General features: G+C 38.8%; 1 protein-coding gene across 3 annotated transcripts in view; it reads right to left on the reverse strand.

Moving 5' to 3' along the window:
- The window catches only part of Kcnq5 (potassium voltage-gated channel subfamily Q member 5), a 521,076-nt gene that overhangs the window by 43,536 nt on the left and 456,788 nt on the right, over nucleotides 1-20,752 (reverse strand). For 2 of the 3 annotated variants that reach the window (XM_005334437.5, XM_078019727.1), the window contains 2 exons: nucleotides 20,089-20,115; nucleotides 11,490-11,710 (listed from right to left, as the gene is read on the reverse strand). In XM_005334437.5, coding sequence (XP_005334494.2) covers nucleotides 11,490-11,710; nucleotides 20,089-20,115 — 248 coding nt within the window. The remainder of the gene's footprint in view (nucleotides 1-11,489; nucleotides 11,711-20,088; nucleotides 20,116-20,752) is intronic. The other variant, XM_005334438.5, reaches the window with a different exon arrangement.

A 20,752-nucleotide genomic window follows, 5' to 3' on the forward strand; every position in this document is an offset into this window, starting at 1 on the left:
AACAAAAGCAAAGGTAAATTCATTGTCTAGAAGGACTGTCTTTATTAGAAGAAATGTTGAGGAAATCCTGGCAAAGTGGCCAACTCCATTGGGACCACTACAACAGTTGTTGCTACAAAGTCTGAGCCTCATGACAGGCCCTCACATGGTCAGTGATGGGCTAGATCACACTAGAAGACATCAATGAATTTTGCCATTCTAAACTTAGACATTTACCATTCTACACTTAAACATTTCAGAATGTTTTGCCACAGCAGAAATACTCTTGAGTCAATGGCAAATGACTTACAGGGTCTTATTTACTCCTATCTTTAGAGGCATGAGATCTGTTTCCTTTGAATCACATTCAAAGATACCCAGCCTTAATCAAAGTAGTCATGCTTTATAATGTATCCCCCTCCAAAAAACAAAAACAAAAACAAAACAAAACAAAAAACACTGTGGAATTACAAATCGACATTATTCTTTCATCAGCTCTCTTGAGGAATTCTAAATAGATCAGATAATTTTTCTCAACCTTAAACTCTTATTAGACTAATATGATACTGCCGGGAAATGCCTACATATCAATCCTGATATCATTTGAACCAGCTTGACCAGGCATGGTAACAAAACTGTTGCTTTAAAAAAATAACAGGAGGGCTGAAGATATAGCTCAGTGACAGAGCACTTGCCTAGCACTGTGCAAGGTTCTGGGTTCAATTCCTAGTACCACAACAAAACAATTACAATAACAACAAAAAGGAAATCACTGGTGTATTACCTTAATTGACACAGGAAGGGTAAATAATGATAAAGGGGCATGGATTAAGCAGATATGCCATATTTATTGCAAAAGAAGACAAATTGTTCCACTAACACTATATATATAGTGGATTTACATCAACATTCATTCATTCATTGATGTAAATTATGCAAAAAAAAAATGTGCCAAGCAGCATGATAGAACATAAAAATGTTTGAAATGAGACCTAAGTAACTTCAAACTCAACTTCAGCATTAACACTGAGGTACATAGGCAAGTTATTTGCATTTTCTGAGTCTTAATTTCCTTATCTGCTAAATGGCTAGGTGACTATTACATGAACTAGTAGAAAATGCCTAGTAAATTCCTAGTGTCCTGGAAGACACTATTTGCTCTCAGTGCTATTTTCTTTCTCAGCCTCTGAAAGTGAAGGAAACTTTCAGGGAGGACTACAAAATATATCTGATCAAAAATAAAAAAAAATAAATAAAAAGGGTTGGGGATGTAACTCAGTGGAAGAAAGAGCCTGGGTTCAATCCCTGTCTTCATAGAACAAGTAGGATTTGAAGATACAAAAATTGAGTCAGCTGCATATGACTGGCCAAGGTACCTGGAGTTCCTCTCCTGTTTTCTTGTTTCTCATCCTTTGCATTAGGGTTGTCCATGTCATTTGCTCTGTACAACAGGATGCTTTGGTCTGTGTACTGTGACTGAGACTGAGCTTCAAGAATCTTTGCAGGTTCCATCTGTACTTTACAGCTCTTAGAAACCTACCCTCCATGTGAACCAGCCCAGCCTGATGGAAGGTGAAGAGAGAACATGTGGAGGAGAGATGAGTAATCCCACCGGAGGCTCCCTTAGGCCAGGCAGCCCCCAGTCAGCTCAGCAGCTGATCACAGACTGTGAGTGAGTACAGCCAAGATCAGAAGAATTGCTTAATAGAACTGCAAGCTAAATGAATGGTTGCTGTTTTAAGCCACTAAATCCGGGGGTGGGGGTGGGGAGTTTGTTATGCAGGAGCAGACAATTGATAAGAATGTGAGGAGATATGGGGCCATGATATTTTTCAGCCAAAACAAAATCATGGGAACAGAGGCTTGAAACAATTTTGGAAATGATTAGTTACCAATTCCAATGGAATGATGTGATGCACCAGTTGCTACTGCTGTAGTTGAATGAAAGATGCAAATCACTCACTAGTGGGGATTGAGGGTTTCATGTGCAAATGATTCTTTGCAACTGGAGGTACAGAGATTAATTTTCCCCAGGCAGTATTTTCTGAGTTTTCTGTATTTTTGGACTCAGGGAACTGTTTTGTGCTGTGCATGGCAACAGAGGAAAAAGATGATGGCAAGAGAAGGAAAAAACAGGAAAAAATTAATATTGAATATAAAATAAAATAAAATTGGGACAAAGTTTCATACTGCAGATAGAAAAAAACAAAGCCTGGGTAACTTGTCTTTTTCCTGTGTCAGTTGTCCATTGCAGAAAAAGGATGGTAGCCTTTACCTAACTATTTTCTTCTCCCTCTTTACCAAGTAGAGCACACCATGAATGCGATTAAATATAATTTTAAAATTGTGTCATATTGGTTTCTCTTTGTGAAGCATAAAACTAAGTGTGCCTTTAAAGGAAATAATTTGAGACAGATGAATGAAAAATCACCATGATGCTGAAAAGTGCCTCTCTTAAATATGGGCTAGATTCTGTGATTGTGTAATGGTTAACTTTGTGCTTATTTTGTGCAAATTTCATAGGTCACCCACAGGTTATTTCTGAAAAGTATGAAGTTTGAGGTGTGAGGAAGGTGTCTTTTGTTCTCCCCAGTGCAAATCAATACTGCAGCTGAGGTGGGGTCCAGGCAGTAAAATTTGTAACAACACGTTCCTTGAGGTGGAGTTGTATTTACTCACTGCCCTCTAAGTGTCTAGGAAAATGCTATCCCTGAACAGCATCTCCTGAGTACTTCTGATTTGGATTGAAATCTGCAAATAGAGGGCTTATTCAAATTTTATGAGTGGTCCACTGTGGATCTCATACATCTACCTCAGTGATAGATGGGACACACTTTCACACTTCTCAGAATATTGTGGCTTAACACTAACACAGGAAAGGGAAGAAATAAAGAGGGACTAGTGAGTGGTGGGAAGCAATGGGAAGCACTTTTTTTGTGTGTCAAAGTGACCTGAAACCAGGGTAATAACAGAAAATTTCTCTCCAGTATTCCTCAGTCAATTCTTCATTCCCTCTTCCATTTCTCAGTTTGGAAGGATAAGAGGAATGACTAAGGAAGTTATTTTCCACCAGATGAGAAGAGCAGGTTTTGGAACTGAGGCCTGGAAGAAAATTTCTTAGATTATCTGGTTTGATCTTAGAATGGGTCTACAAGTTCTTGACGATTGGCTTGAACGCTTCCAATCATGGAACTCATTCCACTGGTGTTGAGGTCTCTGATTGCTAGACCATCATTATATTGCACTAAAAATTGATACCACATAGCTCTTGGTTCTGGTTCTACCCTTTGAAGTTACCCAGAATTACCTTTAGCCTCTTGATGTATTTGAAAGGGGGCCGTACATTGTTCAAGAAACAGTGCTGGCTTAGAAGTTAGAATACCTTGGTTTTATACCTGAATTTCTAGTTTCCCACTGCCTCATTTAATTTACTTATTTATATTGCACTCATCCTATGCTCAATATTTTGTTGAAATTACTTTTCAAAAGGGCAACTAACAGTCAAATATAATCATATAGCTATTCTATGATCCAAGTTGAGGACCAGGAAGTGAATTGATTTTTTCTCCCCCCGATAGAATAGAAAGGATATTGGACATGAGGTCACAAGATTTAATGCTTCTAGAGGGAGGCAAGGTCATGGAAATATTTGAAAGAGATGAGGAGCTGATGGTTAGGGTTCCTGGAAAACAACAGGTAATGTGGACATTTGCAACTTGAGATATATAGGATTACAGGGCATTTGCAGTAGCCTCTAAGACGGTCCCCAATGATCCCCACCTTCTAGCATTTTCCCCTTGGATAGTCTCTTACACTGTATCAGGGTTGGTTGTGTGATCAACTCCATGTGGGAGGAGTGCTGGTGGAGCACTTCCAAGGTGGGGTTGTAAAAGACCAACTTCTCCCTGGGATACTCTATCCCTCGCTTGGGGGAAGCCAGGTGCATGTTGTGTGAACACTCAGGCAACTTACTGAGTGGCTGGTGAAGTGAAGAAATGAGTCCTGCTAGCAAATGCTCAAGTGAGCTTGGAAACAGACCCTCTCCCAGCTCAGCCTTGAGATGATGGCACCTCCAGCCAGGAGCTTGACTGTGACCTCGTGAGAGTTTCAGCCACAGTCACTCAGCTAAAATGCTCCTGGATTCCATACACAAAATCTCTCAGACTACAAATTGTGTGTGTGTGTGTGTGTGTGTGTGTGTGTGTGTGTGAAATCACTAAGTTGGGGGGATTTGTTATGTAACATTAGATAACTAATACAGCATTTGGATTCATTTTAAAGCAGCAGTATACACATGCACACATACATTTTGCTGGTAAAACAAAATAGTGAGCTCCAGTTCACAAATCTGGGTTTCTCTATAAAAGTCAAAAGGTGTGGCTTAAGGTGAAACTTGGAGGTCATTTGGGAGCTTAGCTCCTGCTATAAGGGAGGAGGTAGATTCAGTCATACTTCAAACAAGTAGCTATTTTTTTTCTGAGATAGAGTGACACTATAGGGTGACAAGAAACACTGGGGCAGAACCTAGAGAAATCTAACAGAAGTCCTGATCAGTAACACAAGGAGCTTTTGGATGAGAGCAGAAAGCTAGGAGGAACTTCAGTCCAATTAAAACAGAAAAGATTTCCCCTGTAATGAAGAGCTACGAATAGGGCACAAAAAGTTAGAAAGGAGCAACCTGCTGTGGTCTGAGTGCTTGCTTCCCCTCACCTCACTCCACACACATTCATAGGTTGAAACCATCACCTCCAGGGCAAAGGCATTAAAAGGTGAGTTTTTGGGAGGTGAACAGGGTATGAGGGTGGAGCTATCATGAATGGTATTAGCACCTTTAAAAAAGAGACCTACGAGGTGCCTTGCCCCTTTCAGCATGGGGAAGTGGGCCCTCACCAGATGAAAAATCTGCCAGATTATGGAGGACTTTCAGTCTCCATAATTGTGAGAAGTGTTTGCTGTTTATAAACCATCCAGTCTATGGTATGTTTGTTATAGCATCTCAAAGTGACAAAGACACAACCTTTCTCAGAAATAATAATAAACACTTAGTCTTTGGAATCTATAACTAGAGATTGAAGAACCTGGACAGCTAAAACCACCACCACCAACAACCCAGAAACCAAACACCCATGGGCCAGAATTGAGACAATTCATTCAGGCAATGGTTTTAATGGTTTCCACTAATAACTTAGTGAAGTACTGAAAGCGTGATTTAGAATCCTACTGCATACACCTAGTGGGCTTTTGCAAAGAATTATGATCCCAAGTTGAAGTCAGAGTGAAATGTGGCATGTAAATTGTCAGAATTCAGATACAGTCATTCTCAATAAGCCCCCTTTGTCCTTATCATTAAAGAAAACCCTCAGGTTTTGTTACAAACAAAGCTGACAGGAATGAGTACGCTCCTCAGTCAGAATCTCAGACACAGAATGTGTACAAACTGTCTAACTAGAAGCCCTAATAGAATGCTGCTTGAACTATAGGGTTTCTGTCATCACAATGTAGATTCATTATTGGGCAGTTTCAGAAAGTGCCAGGAAACAACATATAGTGAAGAAAAAAAAATGACAATCAAGATCTGGATGAAGTGGGGCCATCATTATGGAAAGTCAGGGAAAACATTACATGCAGTGCAGTGCTTGGCATTTTGGGGAAACATCAAAAATGTCACCTGGGAAGACTGAGAAAAGCACGAGGGAAGAAGATATCATTTGGAAAACAAACATAAAAGAAGATTATAGAAGATCAAAGCCCATGTGCATTCACCAGGCACGTGAAATGTTGACGTTTTGTGATAGATGCTGCTTGGAAGAAAATATCCAGAATTTTGAGAAGTGGATGTAGGAAACTGTCAGTCCAGATACAGCAGTTGTCAAAACAATTGCGTTAAAATGCTTCCTTTTTATCAGTATCCTCAGTGACCTTAAACTGATAAGTCTCAAGCAAGGGTTTTAGTAGACCAGTGGGCCCAGGACCAGGTTAAAGAAGAGAGAAAATAATGAACTGACCATCTTCCAGAGGACTTGGGGGTTCTGGCACCTCACATGGTGTATTTGTACCAGTTTGCTATTTTTAGGTGAGATCTGGTTAGTTATCGTTAATGTCAAAAGGGAGAGTGACTAAGGAAAATAGATAGAGCAACGGGTGTTGCAGGGCTGCAGAGCAGGTGGGGAACAGGCATACGAGCCAGCTTTCCTTCAGTGGTGGCGATGCAGACAGGAAATGGATGTGCTGACCGCATGGGAGAAGGGATTACATGATCAAAATACTAATATTTATTTTTGTCTAGATTTTCCTTTACCTGCTGTACCCTTCTTTTTAAATTCAAGGACTTAGGCCAGTCTGTTCGTTGTCTTGTGGAAATGATGGGATGAAAGAATAAGGGGTGGGGGGAAAGAAGGATTCTAAATCTGGCTTTTATGCTTTAAAATCCTAGAGATGCTTAGCACAGTGGTGCGAATCTTTTATCCCAGTGATTTGGGAAGCTGAGTTCAGGAGGATCACAAGTGTGAGGCCAGCCTGGGTAACTTGGTGAGGCCTGGTCTCCAAATAAAAATAAAAAGGGCTGGGGGGTGGTGTATAGCTCAGTGTTAGAGAGCCCTTGGGTTCAATCCCTCGTGCCAGGGATGGAGTGGGGGTGGAGAACTGGTGAGTCACATTTTTAAATCTATGTGTGAGTTATATTTTTAAATCTATGAACATTTCTGGAACTAACAGATGCTAATTACTCTAGAACTCTCAAGTTAATATCAAATTACTAAGCACTACAGAGTGGACCTATCTCAAGTTACCTCCTTGTCCTTCTCTATCCAAGTTACTGTATTCTTTAAGCGCTGTTCTGAAAGGCATTCCCACTGTGCAGCAGGGTCTGAAAAGTAATAGCTCTCCTCGATAGCAAACTAGTCACCCAGAATCTGAAAACTTTCCCCAGCTCTACCTTAGTTTCACTCATGTAGATTTTGGCTTGCTATTTCTTACTTGCAATCTGCTACCTTCCACTTGCTCATCTGTTGACAACAGCTGTCCATCTCCCACTATTACCTTTTGCATCTTGAAACAGACCTCAGATAACCTCATCATTTGCTTCCTTGCCTGGGGTAAATGGACACAGACCAGCATAGCTATTATCCTGGATCTCTTCCTAGATACCTGATCAAAACAGAGAAGGGTCAACAAAAGGCCACTTCCCCAATTTGCCTAATCTTCTATCTCTGGCATCCTTTGAAGATGATGCAGTTAAGAGGTATGGCAGCTGGGGCTGCAAGACAGTGTGGAGCAGTAGCAAGGTAAAATGGCTTGCATGAGACGGAGGATCTGGACCAACTGAAGATGGAAGAGTGAAAGGTGGGCAGCAAGGAAGGGAAGAAATGAAAGATGCTGAAGGGAAACTGATGTGACTGCCTAGAGCACAATTTACAATGTGACTGAAGGAGGGCTGTGACATTAGATGGCCTGGTGTGCACTGTGGGTCCTTTACATGAACACATGACTTAGCTTTAGGTCTCTGTTTCCTCATGCATAAAATGGGGATAATAATGTCACAACTTCATAGGGGTACAGGGAGAATTAAATGAGATAACAGGGAAAAAGCATTTAGAACATGCCTGTCACAGAGGATTCAATCAAAGTTTTATCATTATTGTTCTTATGTACTCATGATAAAATATCATTTCTGTGCTACTTAATTTCTAAAATTACACAAAGTGACTCAAATACTTAAATATTGACTTTCTGTTTGTTATTGCAATTTTAGTTTGATATATGAACTAAAACTACAATCATATCATATTGATCAAAATAAATTTGCTATGGTAATATCACACCAGCCCTTAAAGTTAACTTTCTTCTTTTGCCATTTGTCCATTTCTGGTTTCCATCATCTGCCTGCTACTTTCTACTTCTCTGATACACATGAGTGTGGAATATTAGGAGATAACTGTGTCCTTTTAAAGTGTAACATAGTAATCTCATTGAAAGTTACAACAAACAAAGAAAAGCAACATGGATATCTAATAAGCTTTTGAAAGAGCCATTAAATTACAAAATACTGCCATCTGTGGTAAAGAGTATCAGATTTAGTGGGCATTATTATATTTATAGATTAACTCTGAATTTGTTTGCTTTTCCTTTATAATATATTTTTTTTTGGTTATAGGCCCATTACTTTTGAAATATAGCTCTGGTTATTAATTTACAGGCTAAACTGAATTTCCATTATTCTTTCTTTTATTCATTCAATCTCCTTGAGTATGCTAATGGGCAATGAAATGCCTAAAATATATATAAAGAAAAGAGAGAAGTAGAAGAAAAGAACTGCAGAAGTGAATGAACTAAAGGACCTAGAATAACTGGGAGTTGGCTGTAGTGTTCTGTATTATTTTCTAAGGGGAGTAAGTGGATTTTAGAACTACTTAAAGCCTGGAGAGGCACTAAAAATAAAAATGTATAATGTTTACTCGATAGCTACTTCAGTTTTTTTTCTTTTCTCTAAAAAATGATTTCCAATGTTCTAAGACTCAATATCATGCTAATCAGAGGTAATGCTTTTGGACTACTGGCTTAAATGAGCAGTCAGAAGCCCCCATCTCCTGCAGGTGGACAGCCAGAAGGTACTTCGGCAGATCAGTAGTCAGTCCTCTCATGACTTGAGGAGCTCAGAATCCATCGAGATGGGCATCAGCCAGCGAACAGTAATTCCTTTCCAACCCAACAGAACTGCACTTGTATGAAATGATCTAGAAAGTGGGTGACAGGAGGCCTCTCCAACTTGTGAAATGGTAGAGACAAGACATCTGTTTTTATGTCTCACCTCTGAGACATCTTTGCAGATACTGGGAATACTGTGATGGATAGTGCTGACTCTATCAAGTCTTTGAAATTCTTTTTCCCTCTGGCCAAACAGTACTAGAATTCATTTTCCATGCTTAGAATCCACATTCTATAATTTTTATGTTTGAATATGCTCGGCCAACTGTAAGGATGTCACAGCAAGGAGCTGAATGTTTGCTGAAGCCGACTTTAGAATACAGACCCATTGTAATGTATCATTAATGTGTTTCTAGTACATTGTGAACCCAGGGTCAGGGATGCAGATATGAATGCACCTCAGTTTACCAGGGACACTGTGATGCGGGGAGCAGGAGCTCCGTCACAGGAGGCATTGTGACCCCCTTCCCCAATTCATGTGATGAAATCCTAATCCCCAGCACCTCATAATGATCCTGCATTTGAAGATAGAATATTTAAAAAGGTAATGAAGCTAAAATGAATTATTATGGTGGACCTGAATCCAATATGCTTAGTATTCTTCTAAGAAGAAGAAATATGGACACAGACAGAGAGAAGGTGGCCATCTGAAAGTCAAGAAGAGAGCCTTTAGATGGGACCATTCTTCCAACACTTGGATCTTGGGCTTTTAGCTCCTAGACTGAGAGAAAATGAATTTCTGTTCTTTAAACAACCACATCTGTAGTGCTTTATTACAAAAGTCCAAGCAAATTTATACAAACTATATTTGTAAAAGAACATGTCAGAAACTCATCTATGACAATGCATGACTGCACTCAGCGCATGCTGATCCCCACCTCTACCACATGGGAGAAAATCAGCTTAAGGACGGGGGTTTGTGAGTATTGGTTGGTCCCAGGGCCCTAGAGTACAGCAGGGTGAGAGAGCAGTGTGTGCAAGGAAGAATTATTTTTTAACAACACCACCCAAAATTCCTTTTGCTTTCTTATTACAAAAGATTTACATGTTCATTGTAGAAATATTAGGAGATACAGATGAAGAAAATGAATAAATGGTATATAACTAGGATCTCACCTCTTTAAGATTAGTATTCATATATTGTTGTCTTTCCAGACTTTTCCCTGTAAACACACAAATCTATATGTACAATGCATACCTATATATAAGCAAAAATGGAATAATTCATTTCTCATATCTGATATTATTACATTCTATCAATTATATTCTAGAAGTAGAGTTGGGGAGCGGGTTGGGTCTAGGCTCAGACATTTGTAAAGTCTTTGATATATTTTGCTGAATTACCTTCAGAAAGGATGCACACATTTATAGTCAGTGAATCTATTTCAAGTGCAGCATAAAGCCTTGTCACCAGTAACTCCATACTCAGCTGCTTAAGGGCTTTTAGCCAAATTCCAAGGAAGGAAAGTGTAGAAACTAGAGGACACTGAAAATCTCTGCCACCAGTGACTCAGGGCATTCCAAGTGGCTTGATGGAGGAGTGTCCAGTGTTGAAGGAGGAGGCATTTCCCACCTTAGCAAAGCAACAGGTGGAGGCGCAGCGTGGCAGGATCAGCATGTACAGAAGTTGAGGTGGGAGCCACAAGCTCTGCCAGGAGGGACCACATCAGGTCAGCAGCTAGGAGTCTGGAGAGTATAGCCCTCCTGGGGTTGTGGAGAATGGAAAAGTGTGAAGAGGGGACTTGCATCACTCACTTGAGCGTGAAAGCATATCCCCAAAGATCTCTGGGTAAACTGGATGGAGCCCTGGACTGAGGTTCCAGGGATTTCACTGCAGGGAGCCTGAGATCACTGTTGATTATGACCCTTGGTTGTTAATTTTATCCCTTGAGCCTTCAGGGCCTGGGAAAATACAGGTTATTCTAGGGAACGAGAACAGAAGGACTGATAGCCTTTGCATTTTTAATGCATTAATGGCAGATGCTATTCGATTTTGGTTCTTTGCCCAGTATAAGAGATCCCAGAGGGCACATTTAAAAGGGAAAACAAGCTAATCTTTAAATGAAAAATAAACGTTTTGTTTCATAAACATGAAAATGATGTGGCACTCAATAAAGTGTGTTAGCAAGTAAACGTCTGCCACGTAATATGATAAATAAAGTAGGTTAATTACGCTTGAGAGAAGAACTTGACTTTTACTTATCATTGGGAGATTTAAGAACTTTTCAGCAGGAATTTTTCTGAGGAAGAAGAGATTTTTCTGGTCTGACCTGTGGTAGACGGAGAATGTGAGGGTGAGGAAGGAGAAGAGCACCTTCTTCATTGACTAGAAAGGTGTTGTCACACTCTGCTTATGTTTCAGGGTATTCAGAGCACCAGGTTGTCCATAAGTCTTTGCTGGTCAGTCTTAATATATGTCAGAAAGATAGCCACGCTGATCTCACAATAAATAGATTGTAGATATGAGTGAAAAATTAATAAAATCTTTTTTGGTTTTTGTTGTTGGTGGTGTTGGGGGTGGAACCTGGGCCTCTGCCTATGCTAAGCTCTTCCACTGCACTACAGATCTGTCCAGTGGCTTCCTTGAAATGCGAATTTAACTGCCAAAGTCGCTTCCAAAAGTTAACTTATGTTCTGTACGCTTGCCCAAGGCAATGAATAAATTTCCAACAAAACAAACAAGCAATTTCTTTCTCTGGAGTGTTTCCTTCTATCTTCAAGTGGTACCATGGAGAATTAATTACTTCATAATCTCACTCACTATAGCCTATCAAAATTAAAAATGGTCATGGAAAAGCAGAGCTTACCATCTATCACTGGTTTTGGCTGAGAACTTTTGAGGCGTAGCGAGGGCCGGAAGCGGGTGCGGTCATTGAAGCTCCAGCTCTTCTGCACTTTGGTGGGGCTGCCCTCGGCTGTGATGTCGGTGCTTGGGGACCTCCTGTCACCTACTGAAGCTTGTCTGCTCTTAATACTCTGGCCCCTCGGGCTAGCCATGCGCACTCGCTCCTTAAAACTTAGCTTCTGACTGTGGAGAACAGAGGCATGATTATTCCATTTCAAGCAATTTCTTTAATCTCACTTGGGTACATAATTGGATGAAATTGTATATGGTCATGTATTTCTATAGATAAAGTGTTTTCAGCAAGTAGGAACACAGGAATGTATTTTATCCTTATTGAAAATTTGAGCTTCATTTAATATGTTTGCATTTACGTGAGATCAGTCTCATTCCACAGGCATACACACCCTTCTTGGATTCATCATAGAAATGACTGCGACCAGGAACATTTTGTACACACTTACACTGGAGATAAACAAGAACTGGTTTGGAATTCACTTTAAAAACTTTCAGGTGATTTTAGCGTTAGCCTCAACTTTTAAATTAAAAAGAGTTTCATTTATTTTTTGTTTGAGAGCATATCTCTTTGTAATTTCTAAAGGAAAACAGGGATGACAGTTACATATATACCTACATTCAGCATGCATTTTTTATTCCAGGCAAGATTATGATATCCATACATTCATGCAATCTCATAGCAGTTGGTAGCACTGCATTCACAATACTAAACATACAACACTTAACATTACATTTCTTTTATGCTTACATTCATTCGTGTGAGACAAAAAAACACCAAGATAGGACAGCCTCAACATATAATGAATGAGATGACTGATTAACAGAATGAGATGTCATGTTCACTAACACAATTTCCTGCTATTAAACAGGCTATTGATTTGCTGTGGCAGCTACTGGTAAATTATATTTGTTCAAACATTCAGTTCTCTGGTCCTGGCCAGGATTAAATTGTTGTGGATGGTTCAAGGAAGCATTAACAACAACAAAATCCCAAATGCATCTTCACACATTCCTAATCAAGAGATGTGGTGTGATGTGCCGGTAAAGGTAAGGTTGAACCAAAGAGACATGAGTTTTGGAATCTCATCTCTGGCATGGAGATGAAAACAGCAACATAACTAAAAGATTTTTGTGGTAATCAAATGAACTGGAGGAAGTATGCTTCCATTTTGTTTGTTTTCTTGCTTCTTTAAGTAACTGTGCTAGTTATTAGCAGGCAAAACACTGTTATCAATGGGAGAGGCCCAGGATTCAGCAGGGACTGAAGAAATAATGGGGCAATGGGTCTATGGGGGAGTCACCCAGAGCAGCTCTTCTAAGTCATGCTGCAGCTCTTGTGGGAGATGAAGGCAGTGTTCTCATGGATAAGGATTATCTGATACGAAGTGGAGGCCTTGTCTTTTCCACTTACCGCAGTGTCCACTGTCCCCAACTGCAGCATGCCAACAGCAAATGTGTTTAGTGGATATGTGTTTTATAGCTAACAAGAAACAGTAACATTTATTTTTCCATGCCTAGTTGCTTAACAAATGATATTCTAAAAATGCACCGCATTTTATGTGTGTTTACATGGAAACAAATCATTTCATGAACTGGGGTGGTCAGAGAGTTCTGGTAACAATAAACGAGTTGACCATGCAACTGACAGCTCCCTCTGAAATGCAGACACAGCAAAGTCTAGCATGACTAGCTGAAGGCACATGCAGAGAACAGGCTGGGCAGTTTTGTGATGAGGTCAGGTGAGTTCAAGAGTTCTTTACGACAGTACCATCAGTCGGAAGGTTTATCTGTACTTGACAAATGTGTGATTAAATGGTAGATTACATTAAACAAGAGCAACAATAACATCATAAAACTGCATCTTTTTATTCTCAGACTAGTTTCTCTGTGTCATCCCAAAACCTTCAATTATTTAAACAAATCCATCAAAGGGATAGTGCCCCAAAGGCCTACTTTTCTTAATTTTTTTTAATAGTAAAATTTCAGATTTCTTCTTGATTTCAACACACCTGCTCCGTAATTTAAATTTATGATGATCTGGTTCAGGGACCATATGCTCCTATCTGCAACTTTATTTAGATTAGTGAAGGAAAAGCAGATGTAGCTATCAATACAGGAGTCCTCACTATAGTTGATCTTATCTTTTCTGGAACCAATAGAGGCTAATTCCTGTATAAGGTTGGGTTCAGTAAATATTAAAATTATTTTCTCAAACTTTCAAGATATCTCTTTCCTATGCCAACTAAATGAACAAGGTACAAATAAAAGTCATGCAACTATTTAATGTGAGCCTCATTTTGTTAATTTTAAAGCATTTCAATTTCTAAAAACGTTAAAGGAAAATCCTAAAACGAAAGTACCAACATCCTATCCACCATGGTCTATTTACAATAAAAAAATATTTAAAAATTGCTCCGATAAAATATATTAAAAAACTGTCCCTATGAAACACTTTGGGATTATCTCTATGGATTCATGGAAAGTGGGAACAATGTTCTCTGAATCTTAATGTAAAGTTCCATTCAAATCATTTAAAGTTGGTATAAATAAATTCTGGTTGCCATTTCCCTTTTTTACTTCTAAACTACATGCATATTTGCTTAAATCTAATATTTTAGAAAATTTCAAAAACCGTTTTAAAATAAACTCAATATATTGCACAATAAATTGGAAAAAATGTAATGTTTCACTTTCTCTTTTTTCAGAATTGTTTGAAAGGTAAAAATAAGACCCTAACCCAGAACTTTTTAAGTAGGCATTCATTTTTCCCCACAAGACAAAGATCTGTTCTTGTGTTCTCTCACAAAAAGCCCACTTTTATTAGTTGTTCTGCTTCATTTCCCCTTTGGAAATCAACACAGCATTTTGATTTGATGACAAACTGATTAAGTAGCTGTTATTGAAAACACACATTGATTAAAAATATAGACTCTTAATGGGTACATTAAAGTTTCCATTATTTTCCGTTTTCTTGTGACATTTAGAAGCATCATTTTTGAGGAAGATTTATGTAACAGTATTTTTAGGAAGAATGCCAAGGATGATCCCCAGGAGACCAACAAGTAGGTCTCTTTGGAGAAAGTAACCAAAAAAGGTCACCATGGTCATTGATTGGACCATCTTAGTATATAATCCCACATTCCCAGCTGAAGACCATGCTCAGGGGAGCCTGCACAACTGCTCTGGAAGGGAATTTTTCCCTCTAGAACCAGATGTACAAGTTATTCAAATAGCCCCAGCATGCAGTGAACTACCGGATGCTCCCTGCCAGGGAACTGTGTGGCATCATACCCCACAGTAATCCTCTGGGACTCAGAATGCTGTAGTTATTGTTATACTTAATTAGGGTTTTAGCCCTTCATAGGATAAGCATTCTACAATTTCTCGCCTCAGGCACAAGATGGCAACTAAGCCATAACAATTCAAGGCGTGCAGCAGCTCAGCAGTAGTCCAACCACAAGGAGGCGCCAAGGGGCTGACTGCCAGTACTATGCGGGACCCTGCCTATTTGTCCCAGTGGTGGAGAGTATCAAAGCAGGCAACAGGCAACAAGGAAAATTACAAGCGGGCTGAAAAATCTCATTCAAGAAGTCCCTAGGAGTAGTGAGTCTGTGAACAGGGCTCAGGTGGGGTGGCGGTGTAGCCTGGTCATGCACCTGAGGTTAGTTGGCATTCTCAAATCTCATGTCAATAGCTGGGATGCTGGGTACCTCTGCTTCCGTGAAGTGTACATTCTGAAGAGCTTCTGCTTATTACTACAGAACTTACTAGGAGTGAGGGAAATAGAGCAGCACATTACTAAGCATTTTACCACCAGGGAAGTGCTTAGGGATTTTTTTTTCTTTCTTTTTCTAAAAACAAAGCCACTTGGCTTTATTGCGTTTTATATATAAATACATAAACTACTTAAGCAGTAAATACTATGTACTTTAATTGTGCTGCTTGAAATATATTCAATGCTTTTAATTGTTAGGTTGAAATAATTAGGTTTGAAATAGGCAATATAAATGATGGTAGTCTATGTGTTAGCATCTGTTTCATTAGAAAAGAAGAACACAGATAATTTAGAATATAGCAACCCCCCTAGTAAATATCAAACAACATAGTATAAATGATTGAGGAATAAAATACTTCAGAAATTTTAAGAATAAATATTTATAGATATCAATGAGGTAGATAACATTAATTGCTTTGAAATGTAAAAAACCAAACAAACAGATTTTGATTTCTGCAAAATGCCTGCAGTTAAAGATAATATAAGTAATCAACTGTCAAATAACTACATGAACAAAAACAAGAAAAGAGTCTAGGTTGCTAGTTTGAAAAAAAATTTTCTTATTTTAAATTCTATGATGTTTTTAAAAAGGGAATTAATTCCTTTCGGTGAAGTGTTCATTATAATATACACTATTGTACATTATAATGTACAATAAATGTGAACAGAAGGAGAGATGGTGTTGAAAAGATTTTTGTTTTAAACAATTGAACATTTTCCCAATAATGACTCAAGCTGACAATGCTGGAAAAAATAAAGTCCAGTTTTATCGAGCTTAGTTTAACAAAACATGCAGATCATTCATTGCACACGTAAGAAAATGTAAATAATGGAAAATAGATGCAGAAAATAAATGCAGGAGATGTGTAAGAATTTCTTCCCAAAGTGTTCTAGAGTTCTATCCCAGGAGCCACACACAGTCTCAGAACCCAGTAAAACAACCATGCTGGAGCTGTTTGGACAAAGCACTCAGAGGACTATAGCACAAGATTTTCATGTAATGAAAGAATATTATTTGTGCCTTAACTTTTAAGACATACATCTTTATAAGTCTCACAAGTACCTGTGAAAGCAGTTTATATAGTGTGCTGTCTGAGAAGTCTGAGGGGGTTCTAGTGTTGCTTTGAAAACAGCTGCTAAGGAAGACAGTGTAACTACGAAGCTGGCACCCGCCCAACCATTAGTGACTAAGCAGACAGGGTACATGGAGGCAGAGGATGGCAGGTAATCCCTCACATCTCAGATGGCATGATTTGTTCTTGTAGCATTAAAAACCCTGGTAAGAAGAGGTAAAATCCTTCTGTTACCATGTGATGCAACTCACTGACCATTATCTGATGACCTGGTCAAGGAGGAAAAAATATAGGACCTCAAGGTGAGAATCCTAAAGTGGCCAGAGAGGCTCACAGGTAAATTCCATTCTCTGAAAAATGTCAATTTATACCATATAGAGAAAAACTGTTCCACTTAAAAAAATGGGTTGGAAAGATTATTAATGAGATGATTAATTTGAATAAAATCAATAAACACATTTGCCATCTCATTATGAGATTAAAACTATTTTCATGGGAAGAAAAATAAGTACTAAAATGATGCTCAAGAAATTGTTTTCATGGTTGAAATTGAGGAAGAAGACAGCAGGGTCAGCTGAGACTAACAGTAATTTGTATCCAACCCTGTACGGAAGAGAGCTAAAAAAACATTATTTTAACTATTGCTCAGTTGAGCTATATTTAAAAAGCTTTTCTTGAGACGATGGTTTGTATTTTTTTTTAAAAATTTTGGATCTGTCATAAACAATATGACACTGTTTCTTAGCCTGAGATAATCACAGATGAATTTTGTTTAACTTCCTAGCTTCCGTATAGAAAGACATTTTTTTTTTAAAATCAGGAACACTCCAAAGCAAGGAATATAATTAAGTAAGGGTTATGTGAATGTGTTTGACCTCCATCCATTCTGCAGAGAGCAGAGCTTCTCTGTGGATGGCCCCGTCTACAGTTGCTGGCTGTGAGTGTCAGGTGCTGGGGAGATTCCAGGAAAAGGAAAGACTGGGCAGATTCCATGATCTGAGATATTTGAAAGTTCCTACTTGGGCTGAAACTTGTCTATTCTTTTTACCTGAATCACTATCAATAACCCAAGGGCCCCCAAGCACAGTAACAGAACTCTGCAATTGGGTGGTGCTAATTGGTTCATTTGAAATGGGCCAAGCACTAATTATCAGTATTCTGGATCCAGAGCTGCTCTTCTCTAAGGGAGAACTCTCATTATAAATGCATTTTCCTTTATGCTTATTTTGCTTGGATAAGGACAAATGTGTTATTTTCTAAGATGGTGTTATTGCTATTATCATTACAATAGTTTTTCTGCATTCATTATGCAGCATTATAAATTCCATTGCCTGTGGAGCACAAGGTGAAAGCTAAGGCAATATTAAAATGGGAGTTTCAATATGTACAAATTTTATGTGTCAATTAAAAAAATGAGAGCCTTTAGCTTATTTCATTCAGATTATTTCAATGTTTTTAATTGATCATCGTCTCTTTTTTAAAAAATATTTCTCATTTCCCATTTCTGTTTGGGTTTTCTCTCCTCACATGAGGTCAGTGACATTATATCACTCTATCCAAGAATTATTAATTGAGCACATTCTCTGTCTAACTTTACACAGATGGTGCAACAGATAGTTGGAGGTAGGAGACCTAAATGTATGAAGAATGAAGCATGGAGTAAGGTATCCAGGCTAAGTAGTGGTATGAGATTTGTTTCGAGGTAGTTTTGCCAGGTGTCCAATGACTGCAGGGAAGTAAGAAATTTTCTAAGTCATAAACTCAGTTCTGTGGTGCAGTATATATTCAAACTCATGGATAAGTTATCTTTGACAACCTCAGTCCCAAACAAGCAGAATACATTTAATTAGATACATGTGAAATTTATAAAATTTGATTGGTAGTCTTTTTGCATTGCTGATGAGGAGACTCATGTTTGGAGTAGTGAGCAGAAGCTCAATAGTGACACTTTTATCTTATCTTTTCTTTGATGTCTTGGAAAGCTTGTGGGCTAGAAGTGACCCCCACAAAGCCCTGCCCATGGAGGTCACATTCATTCACTCACCTCTACAGGATTTATAAACTTCCCCTTTGGTTGTCAACAGCTCTGTTTTGGAGGATGAAAGCAAGACAGGTGATCTTACTCTCAAATAGTGCTGTAATTCATGCCAAAGGTGGTCGCTGCCCTTAGAATCTGGAGACAAATCACCCTTGGAGATAATTTGTAAGTAGATAACTCCAAAGACAAGGTAAGTTTAAAAAATATTACCAGAGAGGCTAAAATGGCTTATAGTGGCCATGATTTGTTTTGTATATATTTTTTTCCAAGTAAATTTGTCACAATAGAAGGATGGAAAGGTCTGCACAGAACCTGGAAAAAGGGCAAATGATTAGAATTTGTCTGTTGGTCCCTTCCAGTGTTTGTATAAAGAGAGTTTTGAGACTGATGACTACAACTCTCCCTGGTTAGAAATATTTCTAAGGTGGAAGAGAACAACTCTTCAGGCAGTTAACATTTTCTGGAAGTATCACTTGGGAACACTCAATGTCCCTTTCTCTAACTCTGTGGCTATCAAGTAAGAGAGGATCCTTAAAGCCATGCCTGTACAGGCCCATGTACCCCAAAGGACTGCTCGATGTTGTGTGTCCTACCCTATCTGTCTCCTGTCATAGATGCATGCATTCATGTCTTGAAATAAAAGCCTATAGCCTTATTATGCCAAGTGAACTTTCTAAACTAATTTAAATATTGCACAAATATTTTATAATTAATGTCATTATTATAACAATACAAAGCTAAAGAAACAATCCTTGGATTTACAGTGGCTCCCACCTAGAAGCCAACTCCCAGGTGTGTGTGTGGGAGATGCTTTTGCTTCCTGTTTCTTGAAACAAGTGGCAATGATAGGAAGAAAACTGTACCCCTTCCTCCCTCCCGGGCACTTGTTTAGACTCTGCCACTCCTTACACCATCAGTTTGGGGGTCCACTGGCTCTGTCCTTTAGGGCTTTGCTCCTGAATCTAGACCCTTCCTGGTATTCATTAAAACAAATAAAAATGTTCTCTTTTATCTTCTACTCCCTCTAGGTCTAATTCCACTCAGGCACTTCCTTCCAGAGCACACACACAAAAATGAACATGAATTATTTGGAGAAGTTTTGGAGGGCTGTCTTCTTCCTGAAGGATGGAGAAGGTTCTTCTTTTGAATTATAAAACCCGGGTAAACCTCACCGCTGAATGCTCTGGGGATATCCTAGAGAAATGGTTCTCACCTCTAGCCAAAAAATAACAAAATAAAAAATTTTCACATCCCAAGAAGGACTCTAATGAAGAAAAGTGTATCCTAGACTGTTTTCTGAGCCCAAAACAATCAGAATTTTTTTCTTTTCTTTTCTTAACTATCTAGATTACTGTATTTGAATACTTGGATAAGACCAGGAAGATGGTAGCAAGGAGCAATCAAAGACCATAATCCTCCCCACACCCAGTGTTCTATGTCCTGCAGATTGTTAAAAGCAGTGAGTGAGTTAGGGAAAGATGCTTCAGCTCCCAAAGGGAGAACAATCAATAAAACCCAGCAAACTTTGCAGGCAATCTTGTGAAAGGTCACTTTTAATCATCTTGAATTTGTTGATCGATTTTACTCATGAGGCACATTTAAAACATCTGTTAGGCATCAGATTTATAAACAAACATGTAGCAAAAGAGAAATCACAAACCTGCTTGATGCTTCCCCTTGTTCTTTCCTTCAGGTGCGTGCAGACAGAAGAGAAATGATGATAAACCGGTGAATACATTTACAGCACTTGATAATGGCCAAATTGGAGACTGGGGAATCAAGTACTTTCAGTAGCCCTTTTCAAGTACAAGCCACAAAGGCATTCACTTATAATAAATATACTCAACTTTCCAACATATGTTCTTTGTGGTACAGATCTGAGATAGCACATTTACTTAGCAAATCTAATACTGCCCACATATAGCCCAAAGCTCTTCATTAACCAAGGTTATTCATGGGTAAGAAAAAGTGGTTCTGATCCGACTGGCATTAGAAGGTTGCAAGTTACAAAGGAGCTCCAGTCTCTGTGCCTTAGGGACACATTTGAGTTCTAAATTTGGATTCATTAATCAGTAACTGTGGCCTTTTACTTCAGCCACTTGTTGAGGTAGATTTTTTTTCTATAGTATAAAATATGAATTTGCTTGGAATAAATAAGATACATAAAAAAATGTATTAGAGTGTCGGGCATGGTGGCACACACCTGTAATCCCTGCAGCTCAGGAGGCTGAGGCAGGAGGATCGTGAGATCAAAGCCAGCCTCAGCAAAAGTGAGGCACTAAGCAACCAGTGAGACCCTGTCTTCTAAAATAAAATACAAAAAG

The sequence above is a fragment of the Ictidomys tridecemlineatus genome, chromosome 8, assembly GCF_052094955.1.
Source record: "Ictidomys tridecemlineatus isolate mIctTri1 chromosome 8, mIctTri1.hap1, whole genome shotgun sequence".
In the NCBI taxonomy this organism is placed as follows: Eukaryota; Metazoa; Chordata; class Mammalia; order Rodentia; family Sciuridae; genus Ictidomys; species Ictidomys tridecemlineatus.